This window comes from Meriones unguiculatus, chromosome 4 (assembly GCF_030254825.1).
Source record: "Meriones unguiculatus strain TT.TT164.6M chromosome 4, Bangor_MerUng_6.1, whole genome shotgun sequence".
Lineage (NCBI taxonomy): Eukaryota > Metazoa > Chordata > Mammalia > Rodentia > Muridae > Meriones > Meriones unguiculatus.
In genome coordinates this window covers 57,025,147-57,041,620 of record NC_083352.1, presented here as the reverse complement: position 1 = coordinate 57,041,620, position 16,474 = coordinate 57,025,147, and the positions used below count along the sequence as shown (strand labels likewise).

Genomic DNA, 16,474 nt, shown 5'->3' with positions numbered 1-16,474 from the left:
CAATTGTAAATAAAGACAAAGAGGACTTTAGAATAAGTGTGGTTGTAAAATGAAACAAGCTGGCAGAAGTCAAATTTCAAAGAGAGGTATATTTCATTTCCTTTAAATTAATGGATAAAAACACCAAACAGAATTGTTGATAATTATTAAATAACCAGGAAATTTTGTAGTCAAATGTTGTGTCCTTGACAACATTAAATAGAATAATCTTTCTTTTCCAATCAGATTCCAGAGGATTGGAAGGGGGGCTGATGGGTAAGAGCACTTACAGTACAAGCATGAGGATCTGAGTTTGAATCCCTAGAACCCACATAGATATCTGAGAAAGCTGTGTGAATCTGTAGCCTCAGCATTGAGGAGGAACATGAGACAGGTGGATCCAAGACTTTAGGACAGCCAACTCATCAGTTAAGTTTTTGATACAGGGAAAGACCTTGTCTCAAGGCAATAGGTAGCAGGAAAGTTGCAGAAGATACCTGCTGTCTTCTCTTTTTCATGGGTAGAACCCAAACACTCATGTGGATACCTCACCTAGGTACGACTCCCACAGGCAGAGTCTGAATGGTCTGTATTTGAATAGATCACCAATAGGACATTTTATTAGTAAAGATTTATAAATGTATTACAAAAAGTAAATGTTAGTCAGAGACTAATCAAATAAATTTGGGTAGGAGGATTAATGAAAGGTCTTAATTAGAATGTCTTAATGGAATAATGGAAATCCGGTGCCTTGATGGAACAAGATAAAAAAAATAAACAGCTAATCAAAATTTTAAAAAAATGTTTGGACTGCATGCACCTCTTATATATTTCACCTAAGTCCCTGACATTGTCAAAGAAACATGCTTGATTCTTAGAAAGCTTTCCTCAGATTGTTTCCTCAGACTGCGAAGGAAGTCCTCTCACCCCAGTACATACTTGTTGAATCTACTTCTGGAAGCTGGAATGATTATTAAACTTATAGATGGTCACATAGGTAGAAAAGATTCTGTTGGCTAATATAGTAATAATTTAGGCAGAAATCGAGGATATGATAGATATATTAATAAAAAAAACTTACTTAAATGATATTCTTGTATTAAATTAATGGAGGCTCTTATATTCAATTTGTCAGGACTTCTTGAGTTGGTCATGGATACTTTCATTATAGGATATAAGAATGTAAAAGCTGGTTCACTTGCAAAAGTTAAGATGTGTTCAAGGACATATGGCTTAGACTCTTAAGATAGATTAAGAACCAGAGTACAAGAAAAAAAAAATAACTGGAGTAAAGCAAGAAAAAGTGAATCCACTGAACAACCCTGGGAATGCCTGGGAGGTTCATAATTCAGTACAAGTGATGACATAAATTCACTGATTTGAGACAATAGATTTTACTGAACCTTTTCTAAGACAAGAAGTTTAATCTGTCAAAATCAAAATTTGTAGAGGAATTTTTGCATTTTTTATTAATTATTGCTATTTATTACAATTTATTCACTTTGTATCCCAGCTGTGGCTTTCTCCCTCATCTCCTCCCAATACCACCCTCCCTCCAGAAGACTTTCAGAATGTTCCTTCAGCATCTGCTTCCATACTCTGCTGGGTAGAATCTTTCAAAGGCTCATAGCCAAACTTTGGGAGGAGTACAGGAAATCTTATGAAAGAAGGGCTAGATAAAAGACCTAGAGGGGACAGAAGCTCCACAAGGAGACCATCAGAACCAAAAAATCTGGGCGCAGGGGTCTTTTCTGAAACTGATACTCCAACCAAGGACCATGCATAGAGATAACCTAGAACCCCTGCACAGATGTAGCCCATCGCAGCTCAGTCTTCAAGTGGGTACCTTAGTAAGGGGAACATGAGCTGTCTCTGACATGAACTCAGTGGCTAGCTTTTTGATCACTTCCCCCTGAGGGGAGAGCACCCTTACCAGGCCACAGAGGAAGAGAATGCAGCCAGTCCTGATGAGACTTGATACACTCAGATAGAAGGAGAGGAGATCCTTCCTTATCAGTGGACTGGGGTAGGGGCATAAGAGGAAAAGAGGGAGGGAGGGTGGGATTGGGAGCAGATGAGGGAGCGAGCTACAGCTGGGATACAAAGTGAATAAATTGTAATAAATAAAAACTAAATAAAAAGAATTGTCCTTCAACTTTTATTGTATAGATTTCTTAAAATATAGGCCTATTAAATGTTCATATAGTTATATAGTTACAATTAAGCCTGTACTTACAATCTAGTACATCTTTTTTTTCTCACTGTCTTATATATATTTATTATATAATAGACAATAATTTAAATTTTGAGGGCTAGCTGGGAAATATTTTGAGAACACCAAGTAGAAGTTTAAAGCATTATAACACAATGTATTAAAAGATTAAAATTATGAAAATTAATAATTATTGATTAATTTTCTATTTAAACCTTTTAAATTTATACTCTCACCTAATACAGTCTGACTGAAGATTGCCTTCCCTCCACTCCTTTCAACACCTCCATCTCCTGTCTCCCCCAGAACCACTACCTCCTTCATATCCCTCCAGAAATGAGCACAAAATACAATAAGACCAGGCACAAACCCTCACATCAAGGCTGAGCAAGGCAGCTCAATAGGTTGAAAAGGATCTCAAGAACAGGCAAAAGAGTCAGAGACACCCTTACTCCTAGTGTCAAGAGTCCCCCCAAAACCTCCTGGCAATAAGCAGCATGTATGCAGAGGAACTAGTGCAGAGGCATCCAGGATCTCAGCTGCTGCCTCAGTCTCTGGGAGCCCCCTAAGTCGTCATTACTTGATTTTGCTGTACTCTACTGTTGTCTGCAACCCCTCTGGCTCCCACAGTTCTTCCTCCCTTGTTTCCAGGGGCATTCCCTGAGCTCTAAGTGGAGGCACCCGTGGAGACCACCAGGCTGGCTTTCTCTCTACCTGATGTAAAACCTTGTACATACTAATGGTCAGTATTGAAAGCAAACTTTAAATATTTTGGATATAAACATATTTTTTATCCAGATATCACAAATACTGAATGAAATCCTTCTACTTAGTGTCATTGATTTACATAATTCATCATACTTGAATAAATTCCCTTTAAAATGTCTTATGAGCTTGTGGCACAGGTCTGGAATCCTGAGTATCAGGAGGCTGAAACAAGAGAATCACAAAGTCAGAACATGTCTGGACAACAGGTTGAGTTCAGTGCCAGCTTGGGGAACTTGAAGAGATACCCATCTTATAAAAAAGATGAAAGTTGGGGACATAGCTCTGTGGAAGAGGACTATCCTAGCATTTTTTTTTCAATGCAGTTTATTCAGGAACCTTGAACAATCATCTGACCCTGGGGAAAGCCAGCCCACAGCTTAGATAGCCTCTGGGTAGCCAACCCCAGCATGGCACGTGGGCAATGCAGATAGGTCCACATACATGGAAGCAAGCCAGATCCTCAGCCTTAGCCAAATGTGGAGTTGTTCGTGACAGAGAGCACTCACCATTGGGAAGGTGGAAGGCGGAAACCAGCTCCATCTTTAAGGCACAGCATTCCGCAGCTCTCTACAGTTCCCCCTTTTTGTTTTAGACACATCAGGCAAGAGTAGAGGTCTGATCTCTGATATTAGAAATAAATTGGGACTTTGTACTGATGTTCATTTAGGTGTCATCCACCCAAAGAGCATCAGACCCGTCCAATACCTTTTTCTCAGAGGCGGGACCTGGGGTATCAATCCGCATGCAATCAGACATGCTCTTCTCTGGGTCCAAAGCGGCTGACCCTGAGTGCAGTGCTTAGCCTCGCATCCTGAGGGTAACATTTTAGCTTTTTATGGTAGCCAACCATGCTTGGGGAGAATGTCCTGCTTTAATGGCTGTAAAGGCCTGAATGGTCATGGCTGCATTATGCTGTTGTGAGACTCTAATCTTGCATATACACCACAGGCAAACCAAGGAGACCAACATCAGAAGGCCTGCTAACACTCCCATGCCAGCCCATTCCTTCAGATGATTCATGGCTGCAGCAATCCATGATGATAATCCTGTGGCTAGTCCTGTGTCCACTCTGGTAGAATTTATCGTGACAATGGCCACTCTCAGCTGCTCCATCATAGTATCGAATTCTCCAGTCCAATTACCTAAAATATAGCTAGACAATTGTTTAGACAGATTTGCAGCACAGGGAAAATTCTCATGTTGTATGCTAGTGACTCAAAGTCCAGCATACTTTCATTGACAGCCAAGTTGAGCGATTTGCCATAAGGTATTAATTTGCTCCTGCACGAGGTCAATCCTCTGATTGAACACCATCAAGCCTCCTTTTAGTTGAGCATTAATTCCTTTTTGTACATCTAAGGCATGAGCTACATTGGCTAAAAGGTTATTCAGGGTCTGAGCAGTCTGCACAGTATGACTCCTGGCTAATGCCACGGTGGTAGCTCCAACAGCCGCCAATGAGATGGCAGTAACAATGGTGGCTGTAATTCCAAGATCCCTTTTCTGTCTGAAGAGAGTCATAGCGTGAGGGGCATCAACGGGCACAGGCACCCAGCGAGGCATGCGAGTAACCTGCTAGTAAATTTACTAGCATTCCAGCATTGGGCAAAAAAGCAAGTATCATTACCACAATTACTTGGCTCTATCTGGCTAATAATGAATAAAAATGGGGGATATAAACAAACAGGTGTGGGCTTATAGGAAATATTATGAGAAGCCTTCACCTCCTCATTGGAACATCTTGCATCAGTTCTAGAACTAGCAGTGGTGGTGTCTGAGGTCTGAGTAGGTTCAGGAGTTGTCCTCTTAAATTTACCTTTGCATTCTGTTCTCCAGTCACACTACTATCCAAGTGACATTCAAAATGCAAATCTTTCTTGTCACATCTTAAGACATTTCCCTTTCAAGCTATTTTCTTCCAAGCTTGTCCCCTTTCTCTTCTCAGCCTCTTGGAGGCTTTTCTGTTACAGCCTTGCCTCTCAATTTTATTTCCTTCTGCCCTTAGAACTATGATGTCTATTTCTTCAGTGCCCTCATATCTTCCTCTCATCATTGTTACTTTATGTGTTATTTCCCTCAGTGGATTATAAGCTCCCCCAGGATTTTATGAACATTAAAACATGCTATAAATTAGGTGCTCAATTGATATGAGTGAATAAGCTTCAATATGTGAAAGATATTGTACCAGATATTCCAGGCACAGGAAAGAAAATATGAATTCATGCATGAGTAACTCTGAATGGGAGGGAAGCTCATGGGTGAACATATACACACTTGCTCTCTTGTAGAAAAACCTCACACTTGCCTCATAGCCATGGATGGCCTAAGCTTTGATATTCCTGTCTCCATCACTGGTGTTCTAGATTACACACTTGAAGTGCCATGAGTGGTTTCTATGGTTTCATAAAATCTAGGCAAGCTCTTCACTCACTGAACTATGGATTCAACCATTACTATCTTTTATTTGGAAAATCATTTCAAACCCAAACAAAATCCAAAATTTAAGATGTTGAAAGGAAATGGATAATGTAAATTTATTAGGGACTCTACATTGTTAAGGGTATTTTTATTTTATAAATACTTATGTTTTCATTATCCTAAGTAAAGTTATAAATTTATTCCTACAAAATTTAGAGAGGGGGAATTTTTTGATGTTTGTTGGAAATTTTGAACATTGATAGGAAAAGTATTTCTAGAAGAATATGCCATTCACTGTAAATTTAGTCTCACTGTTAAAGAAAAAAGAGACTTATGTAACTGCTCAAAATACACTATTTTAGAGTATCAAATTAGAATTTTTTTGTGTTGAAGGTGGTTATATATGGGTCATCTAATTTACACATGAGAGAATTCTTTACCATATGGTAAAGAATTTTATTTTTAATTTTATACTTGATTAAAATACTTATCATGATAAATTGTCTCCTGGGGAATTTTGCACAAGTTTACAATCTTAACCTCTTGAGATGCTAAGGCAGGAATATTATAAGTTCAAATCTTATCTGGACTCAGAATGATTCAGGGATACAGCTCAGTAATAAAGTATTTGCCTTGTATGCACAGGTTCCTAGGTTCACCTGTGAGCACTACAAACAACCATTTGTTTCATTATAGCTTATTGTTTTCATTTTCCCAATTGCCACTGAGGGAGCAGTTGTAATCCACACCACCTTCATATCTATCCTTCACCCCTCCGTCTTCCTAATTCTGGGTGGAACTATGTAAGAATAAAAACATGTCATGGTATTATCCTTAAGCCTAACCAGACAACCTCATGAAATCTGATTATCAACATGGGTACTTTTCAGGCTGAAAGCTTTTGAAATTTGCTATTGTTTTGGAATTAGTAAATGAGAGTATTGGAATTAAATTTGCCCTCTCGTTTCTATATTTGGTGTTAATGGACAAGTATTAGAATAAATGGTTCATCTGTCATTGTTAGTCCCCCTCTCCCCAGTTCTTTGAATGATGCTGTTTCGAGACAGGCTATCACTCTGTAGTCCAGGCTGGCCTCCAACCCAAGGCAATTTTCCTGCCCCAGGCTCTAGAGAGCTGAGATTGCAGATGGGAGCTCCCATACCCAGCCAAAGTTTAATCTTTATATTTGAGCATAAATCAATTAAGGGTGTGGTAGGTGGAGACTGTGAAAAAGAAACAGGAATGTTTATTGAAAAAAAAATTCAAATGCTTGCTAAAGCTTCAATTGTAATGCTTTTACTTTTTTTTTTTACAACATAATCAGGCTATAATTTATAGAGTGATTTTTTAAAATTATATTTTAGTTTGTATTTTAGGATGATCTAGTTTTAGTCAGAACAGTATCATTTGTTAATATTTGTGAATAAAACATTCTATTGCTTTATTCTACTATAGAAAATACAGCCTAAATTTAATTTTAGCTAGGAGAGGATTTGATTCATCCTGGAATTTGTTTATAGAAAGTGTGTGTGTGTGTGTGTGTGTGTGTATATATATATATATATTTTTTTTTTCATGAAACACATTCAGCTCCCCAGTTGTTATTTAACATCTAAACACAACCTTTTTAGTAGCACATGGTGTAATGGGAACAGACTCTTAAGTCTCCTTGCAACATCAAGTATCAAGGACCCCAGGTCGTGCAGTAGCTGTGCTAAATTTTGTGTTTCTGACCTTGAGAGTTTTCTCTTTTCTCTGGGATGATTCCCTTTATTGGCCTGGCTCACCAGAATAGCCGTAGCTCACTCCTCGCCTTCTTTAGATTTACTTTGTTGTGCAAACTTAGTGTCTGTTTTGCTGATGATATAAATATTTATCTCATCTCAGACTGTTTTTATAGCTCTGTTTTATGTTTTTCAGAGTCATTATCCCTCTTTATTTAACACAAGATATGCGGAGTCATTTATAATTTATTGAGTATTCGATGAGATGAGAGTTCACATGCTAAGAGTTTTGCCTTGGATCCAGGGACTGTCTCAGTTTTGAGTGCAGTATCCTTCACTGGAAGGCACTGTGGTTTTAGACTTTAAATTTAGATTGAATGAAAGTTGTAACAGCTCCAGTCGGGAGGAAATTATTTTTTGATTATTTATTTATTTTTTAAATTTATTATGATTTATTTCACTTTGTATCCCAGCTGTGGCCCTCTCCCTTTACCCCACTTAGCCTCATTCTCCCTCCTTCTTCTCCTCCCATGCCCCTCCCCAGTCCTCCTCTCTTTCTGGAATTCTGACCCTAGCCTATCATGTCTCACCAGTCCTGGCTTCATTGTCTTCCTCTGTGGCTTGAAAAGGCTCTCCTCAATCAGGAGAAGGTGATCAAAGAGCCAGCCACTGCATTCATGTCAGAGACAGTCCCTGTTCCCCACTAGGACACCCACTTGGAGACTGAGCTTCCATAGGCTACATTGTGCAGGGCTTCTAGGTTATCTCCATGCATGGTCCTTGGTTGGAGTATCAGTATCAGAAAAGACCCCTGGGCCCAGATATTTTGGTTCTGTTTTTCTCCTTGTGGAGTTCCTGTTCACTCCAGGTCTTTCTGTCTCCTCCTTCTTTCATAAGATTTCCTGCACTCTATCCAAAGTTTGTCTATGAATCTTAGCATCTGCTTCAATACCCTGCTGGGTAGACTCTTTTAGAGGCCTTCTGTGTTAACTCCTGTTCTGTTCTCTGTTTTCTTCCTTTTTTGATGTCCATCCTGCTTGCCTTTCTGAATGAGGATTGATCATCTTACCCAAGGTCCTCCTTCTTGCTTAGCTTCTTTAGGTGTACAGATTTTATGTTATGTTTATCCTATATTGTATGTCTAATATCCACTTATTCTTGAGTATATACCATGTGTGTATGTTTCTGTGATGCCTCACTTGAGATGAGCTTTTCTTGTTCCCACCATTTGCCTGCAATTTTCATGATTTCTTTGTTTTTAATTGCTGAGTAGTATTCCATTGTGTAAATGTACCACAATTTCTGTATCCATTCCTCAGTTGAGGAACATCGTGAGAATGTAAACTTGTACAACCAGTTTGGAAATCAATCTGGTGCTTTCTCAGAAAATTAAGAATAGTATTACCTCAAGATCCAGTTATACCACTCTTAGGCATATATCCAAATTATGCTCAAGTATACAACAAGGACATTTGCTCAACCATGTTCATAACAGCTTTATTCATAATAGCCAGAATCAGGAGGAAGTTCTTGAAGACTGAAATCCACTCAGGTCCACAAAGAGCATGACCCTTGCAGAAGTTACTAGAGAAAACTAATGAAATTGTGTCCATGGGCCCACAACAAGCCTTGCAACCATGTGCAATTTGCAATTTCAGGTCACTGATACCTATTTCCAAAGAATAATACAAGCTTAGAGAGAGGAAACTATATAATCACCTCTCTAGAAATTTCTACTCATGAGTGTAGAAAATAAAACAAAAATAATGTGTATAGAACAGTCTAGAAAATAGGTGTTTGCCATTATGGTTTTTAAAAGACTAACTTATTTTTATTTTATGTGTATGAGTGTTTTGCCTATATTGGTATCTGTGTATGTGAGTGCCTGGTACTCACAAAGGCAAAAGTTACCTGAACTGGAGTTTGGAGGGTTGTCAGCTACAGTGTGGGTGCTGGGGACTAAACCTAGATCCTCTCAAAGAGTAATAAGTGTTCTTAAGCACTGAGCCATTGCTCCTGCCTCTTCATGATGTTCTCTCTTTTTAAAATTTGATTGCTTATTTTAAATCATTGTATATTATATTTTGATATTACCTTTATTGTATATTTATTGTTATCATTTTTGATTTTTTAATATTATAACTTTTTCAATATAGCTTCCATTCATATTGATTATATTATCATGGTTCCACGAACCCAGGCTAGGCCTTCCTTTGCCTGAATGAATATGGTGTCCTTGAAATTGCTTGCTGTAAGAATGAGTGAGAAAAGTTCCCATGAAGACAACTTTACATATGCTAAATTATTTATCACCTATCATCTTGTTTTATGGCTATCTTTAGTGACACCAGGAAGCATACTGAAGTTCTCTAAGAAAGACATAAAAAGAAATACATTTAGAAAGGTACCCAGACTCTGGAATAAACATGATGGTACATACCTGAAGCCCCAAATTACACAAGGCTACAGTGTTGGGATATGGAGTTAGAGATTAACACTAGCTACAAAGAGAAAGTCAGAAGAAAAAAAAAATAAAGATATAAAAGCACATGTTACTATCTAATACTTAATTTGTTATGTTCATGCCTTTCATAATGATCAGTCAATAATTTCCTGCCTTTTCCCCTTCAGCATGTGGAGAAACCCTACAAGAATCCAGTGGCAACCTTTCTTCCCCAGGATTCCCAAATGGCTACCCTTCTTATACACACTGCATCTGGAGAGTGTCTGTGACCCCAGGAGAAAAGGTAGTTGACACCCAGGAGTTCACCTTCAGTCTCCTCTGAGTAAAACATTTCACAGGTTTTAACTATACTTTGCTAATTGTTTAGTAACCATTTTTGTTCCTTATTATTATTTTGCTATGCTGGATGTTGAACCCAGAGCCTCAAACATGCTAGCCAATCACTTTACCAGTGAGCTACAGCGTCTTGGTGTTTTTTATTTTGAGGTGGGGTCTTTGGAAATTGTCCCACCTGTCTTTAAATGCACTCTGTAGTCCAGGCTAGCCTCTAATTTGGAGTTTGTTTGCCCCAGCCTGTTAAACAGCTGGGATTACAACTGGGATTTACACTATCAAGCCTGGGTTTTATTTTTGTTTCTTTCTTCAAATATTTAAGTAAAATGGAAACGGCTCAAATTCAGAGTTTTTGAAAACCTTAATTTAAAACATTTGAATGCTTTAGAATGGTTGATATAATATGAATCATATAACCAGACACAATGAAATTGACTTGAAAACTACCAGAAAGAGAATTCAATTTCTATATTTAAAAATGTTTAAAATATAAAAGGTCAAGTTAGCCAAGAAGAACTTACGAGGAAAATGAGAAACTATTTGAAACTACAGTCTAATAAAACTCTTGAATAAAAAGCCCATAAAATGCAGCTAACGAAGTAATTAGCAGGAAATTAAGAGACTTAAATATTCGCAATAGGAAATAGAATGGTCATGATACAATCAGCTCATAACCATAGAAAAATATAGAAAAAAAATAACATGGAATTAAGTAAAAGTTACTTAGAGAAGCAAAGAAAAAAAATATAAAAGAGTAAAGTCAAAAAAAATTGGCAGAAAGGCTGAACAAAGTTCCAAATACTAAGAGATTTCTTTTTTTCAGAAAGAAAATGGAGGGAAGGAGATCATGAAAGACTGATAATGGATAAACACAACTGTCTAATATTTCTTTTTTAATTTTATTTTTATTAATTACAATTTATTCACTTTGTATGCCAGCTGAAGCTTCCTTCCCCATCCCCTCCCCAATCCCACCCTCCCACCCTCTTCTTCTCCTATGCCTCTCCCCCAGCTTATATTTCTTACAGGGGAATAAATGTATGATTTAGACATGAAATTAACATAAATATGTATTTTGAACATTGTGGCCTCACTTAAATTGTGTAATCATGGTTATTTTAAATACATTTTTTGTAATAAGAAACCTCGGGTTCAAATGGCCTTTATCTGTGAGAACCTCTCAATAGTTATTTTCAGTGGACAGATAAAGGAAATATCCTATCTATATGGGAAGAAAACCTTGACATTGATATTAATATAGACAGTGAAGAAAGGAATTTATATTCCTCCAAATCACATGAGACCAGAAGAATAAAATCCCACAATAGTTACCAAACCAAACTTAGATGCCTCTATGTGTACGTTTGTGTATTAGTATGAATATATAAACTATTGACATACAACCCATTAAATGCATATTTTGTCCCCCACAACAGTTGTATTAATGATTGTAAAGCAATAGCAAACCCGAAAAAAGAAGGCAGGGAAGATACTTTCTAATGCATTATAAAAATCCATTATTATTAAGGAAATTTAAAAATAACTTTTTCAGATAAAAAATAAAAACAAAAGAAACCTATAATTTCCTTCCATTTCTATTTATTAACATTGATCTTGGGAAATCATAGCCTGCATATTAAGCCAAACGAGTAAAAAATTAACATACAAAATTGAAAAGAAAGCTTCGTGTTCTTCATTATCTTAATTTCATTAGGTCATTGCCTTAGAAATAGGTAAGAATGGAATTGATGAACATGTATCCTGGATTCTGTGTTAAAAACAAACTTCATGCCTGTAATTGTCATAGTAATGGCTCTATGTATTAATATTAACAAATATAAATTGATGGTAATCTTTAGTTTCTACAATTTATTGTTGAATTTGACCCCTTAATTCAAATGGAATGACTTGAACACACGCTTCAGTCATTTGAACACATATTTTTTTCAGTATAAACAATGGAGACTGTAATGTCTCTCAAGTTTACTTCCTCTTATTCCAATCAGGTAGTAATATCATATTTTGGTTATTTTTACTGTCAAATTATTTTCTCATTATTTCTTAACCTAAATTTTAACACCATTTACCTTTTAATTATAAAATATACTTTTAGCATTCTTTTCTTATTTCTTTCTCTTTTATTCTTCATTGGACAAAATAGTTTAGGGCTAGTGTGACCTTGGCTAGGATGCATATTTATAAAGAATAGTCTGTCTTTTAAAAATATATCCTGTCCAATAATGCATGCTAAAATTTTGTTTTATTAGCTTTTAAATGGTGTAGCTAACATTCTCTGCTGTTCGCTTCAGTTTGTCTAACAATGCCGCTATGCCACTGCTTATCGTCATTGTGTAATTTTCTTAATTGCACTTTAAACTTTTATATTTTTGCTTTCTTCAAGTGAGGTAATACATTTTTGTTTTGTGTGTGTACATATATCATCTTATTGTATATATTCATAGACTATCACATGCATAGGATATCATATCTCTGTGATATATTTATCTAGTTTTACTATATAAGGGATTTCTATCTCTAGTCTGGGCTCAGTTTAAAACTCTGAAGCCAGACATAATGGTGCATGCTTTTAATCCTAACACTTGGAGGCAGAGATCAACTTGATATACATAGTGAGTTCTGGTATAACAAGGTCTATATAAAGAGAACCAATCTGAGAAACCAAGCAATTAAGTAAATGAATAGATATATGAATAAATATCTTAAACCCTCTTTTCTGATACTCCTACAAGTTTTTTGAATATTTGCTGGTATACACACATCCTGCCTTATGTACTTAGTCATCCTGTAATTTCAGAGTGATGACTTTTTCCTTACCTATAATTCTAATTACTGTTCTACTTACTGTGATTTTTGATATTATAGCTTACCTGCATGTGTATGTGTTCTTCAAATTTGTTTGTTCATTCTTGTTCCTTTTTATATATGAATCCCAGGTTTTCCCACATAGCTTTAAGAATTACAGACCCATAATCTGTCTTTTGATTCCTTCATTCTATAGATTTTTTTTCTTTACAAGACTAGATTTAAATAATACACACTCTCTTTTCCAGCTTTGACTATTCCGTATAATTAACTCGGACTATTCCCATTGGCTATATTCTATTTTTCACTTTTTTTCAGACCTGTTCTTTTTTTCTCATATCAAAGAATAATTCAAAAGAATCAGGCAAGAATTAAAGCAGGACTCCAGAGATGTTCAAGTAAAAATGTTATTAATATGTAACTAAATTTAGAAACAGAAGAGCTTGCTATGCAACTAAAAATGAACAGAACGATAGATTATTTTTCAGGATAAAGCACTGTAGAGTTACAGGTGTACAAGTTTCTACAAATTCATGTAAAAATGTAATTCTAAACCTGTTTCCAAAGGATTGGGTTTGTTAACCTAATGATTTTTTTTCTTAAGATTATTTAAGATGCAAAATATTGACATAAGCAAGGTGACACTGGCCAAAGTGTTGATGGGGTTGAGTACATTGAATCTGAATACAGTAGACAAACATGAGAACCTTCCAGAGTTTAGAGATTATGACATTGTCAATGGACTAACAAAAAGGTTCAAGTTATGTCAGGTGGCACTGGGCACTTCTGATACATTTCTGTTATAAAGAACATGCTACTTAAAATAACACTTTTTCAACAAATAATCCTGAAATAATTTATAAAGGTATATAAAAATGATAGAATTTTCTGTCATGTCATATGTCAAATAAAGGTATCAAGCACTTGAATTAGGAAATTAATAAAAGATGAAGTATTTATTTGCATATGTCTTAAAATATAAATTCAAGAATAATTAAAATATACACTTATAACCCAGATGCTCAAGAGGATGTTGGTGTTATTCACACATCAAACCTCTTAAAAAAAAAAAACTCTCAGTAAAAATGAGCCTCACGGAAGCGAACGACGGAGGCACCAGTTGCAAGGGCAGCTAGCTGTCCATTCACTTACCAAGAAGTCACTGGCTGTCACTCTGTCAAGGAGATGCCCTCTGAACCAACAGCGGTGTCTCGCTCTTCATCTCTCAAACCTTTATAGATAGAACAGTTTTATATTATCAAGTGATTGACAGGGTTCAAATTCTAGGAAGAAGAAATTGAAGTGATCTCTAGGGAAACATTTGGCAACTTGTACTACATTCTAAAAGATATACCTGCAATTTCAGCAATAACATATCTTGGAACATTGATCTGGGTGCATTCTGGTAATAAAAACTTGGGAATAAGATAAGACAAGAAAACACAAATTTGAGGGAAAAAAAAGGTTTGCAAAAGGGTGTGAAAATGAAATCACAAGTTATGCATCGCATACCTAAATGGTTTAACTTTTAAATTGTGTGCAGCAGAGACAAAATTATAGGTGGATGGGTAGCTCTCTATGAGGAGCTTATAAATTGATCTTATTTTGTCTTTTTATTTTCTACATTACAAGTGCATTGTTTTTATATGAAAAACATTCATTTCAAAATAAGGTCATAAATATGATGGCATGTGAATATACTTAACATTATGGGATTGTACACTTGAAGTGGGTAAGATAGCAAGTTGGGCTTCAAGGGCCTTCTCCCACAATCACAACCAAAGGCCTTCAGTTAACAACTGTGTGTTCTAAGGCTCCAGTCTCCCCAGGTAACGACATTACCATTCAGGTCAAGCTTACTCTTGGCATTTTAACAGTTAAGCATGCACAGCTCAGAATTTAGCTGTGGTGGCCACACAGAAGCATATGGTATCGATCTGTCTGTCACTACAATTGATTGACCTTTGAACAAGGGCAGATTGTTTATGTCTCAAATAGAGTTAAAATAGCCTCCCAATTTTTTCTGAGTTACCCATTTAAAAGCTATTACTCAAGTATTCTCTTTTTTGCAAACCCTTATTTTTAATCATCTGTATATGTTGTGTACATCACAATGATTCACAACCCAGCATTTATATTGCCAAAGGTATCATGTACAGCGAGCATTTTGTGTGTATATATATATATATATATATATATATATATATTCATTAATTTCTTATCCTACTCAAATAAATGTATACACTGATATGTAATATAAATATTTGCTGTCAATAAACTTACAATCCTGTAGCCCAGTATTATCACTCTCAAATTTAGAAAACATCAGAAGAAAATCAAAATGCAACTTATTGTGGCTATATAGTAGCACTCAGATCTCACTGAATGTCTAAAGATGACTGAATCTATGGTGATTTTCACAAAGACTGGAAGAGTTTCAAGGCATGGGAACCGGAAAGAGAAATCCAGGCACACCTGTGTATTCTTTGAGGAATAGGTGCTAACGACTGGGCACTTTTTTCAAGGCACAAAAGCTACTAATAACCAGTAGGTCTTTAGTTAGGGATAAATATATTTGAAATCATAAATGTAATTCAGCAAAAAGGCCTCAGAGACCTTGTCTATTGAACACCCGTGAAGTGAAGGTAGCACAGGAAACACTGGAGTAGCATTAAAGTAAAAACCAGAGGGCATTAAGTTTTGGTGCTACTGTGTCATCAAGAAAACAGAAAGTAGCGCGTTTCCATGTAATAGCTTGGAATGGAAGGTGGCATGTTTAGAGACCTCACAGCATGTACAAGTTGTCAATCAGGTAGAGGAAGAAGTAGAGTGATGATGAAAAAGACACGTAGAGACTACTTAACACCAGGCAATGTCAGATCACAATTTAAAACCCACATAGTATCGAAATTCTTTTAAAAACCTAATCCCCAGTCTTTCCCCCAGTCTGCCATGTAGTTGACCTCCAAGGGAAGTTTGACTACTTGAGGTCACCTAAACCATAAGGCAGAACTTCAGTGAAGGTCCCAAGGTCTTTCATCTATGCTTGGGTTCTTTTACATCCCTCACTGTAATTGGTTGGTTTTCTTATGAAACTTTAAAATTAATGTCTTCTTAAAAAATGTTTCACAGCATATTTGGTTTAGGACAAATGAACTGATGATTTCCTTTATACTTTTATTTTTTAAATTGAGAATAGATTCTTCTACAATACAATACATCCTGTCTACGGTTTCTCCTTAGTCCACTCCTCCTAACCCACCATCACCTCCTCTCTACTCCGGATCCAATCCCCCTCTGTCTCCTTTCAGGCATCCAAGAGACAACCAAACAGGATAAAACAAAATACATTAAGACAAGGCAAAAGCAGTAACACAGAGGTTGAACAAGGCCACCCAGCAGGAGGGAAAGAGTCCCAAGAGCAGACAAAGGAGTCAAAGACACACCAACTTCCACAGTTAGGAGTCCCACAAAAACACCAACCTAACAGCCGTAACATGTACACACAGGGCCTGGGGCAGATCCCTACAGGTCCCATGCTTGCCACTTCAGTCTCTTCGAGTCCAGTGGGCACTGCTTATTATATTCAGTCTGCCATGTTCTCTTGGTGTCCTCCACCCCCTCTGACACAGTCGTTCTTCCCTGTCTTTTCTTCCTGATCTCCAAGAGAAGAAACCTGATAGATGCTACCAATTTAGACTCTCTCTCTCTCTCTCTCTCTCTGTCTGTCTGTCTGTCTCTGCATCATGTCTG

The 16,474-nt window shown here is 36.7% G+C and overlaps 1 protein-coding gene across 1 annotated transcript in view; it reads left to right on the top strand.

Moving 5' to 3' along the window:
* The window catches only part of Tll1 (tolloid like 1), a 207,313-nt gene that overhangs the window by 109,758 nt on the left and 81,081 nt on the right, over positions 1–16,474 (top strand). Inside the window, exon 9 of the mRNA XM_060381848.1 lies at positions 9,733–9,848. Within this exon, the coding sequence (XP_060237831.1) occupies positions 9,733–9,848 (116 nt within the window). The remainder of the gene's footprint in view (positions 1–9,732; positions 9,849–16,474) is intronic.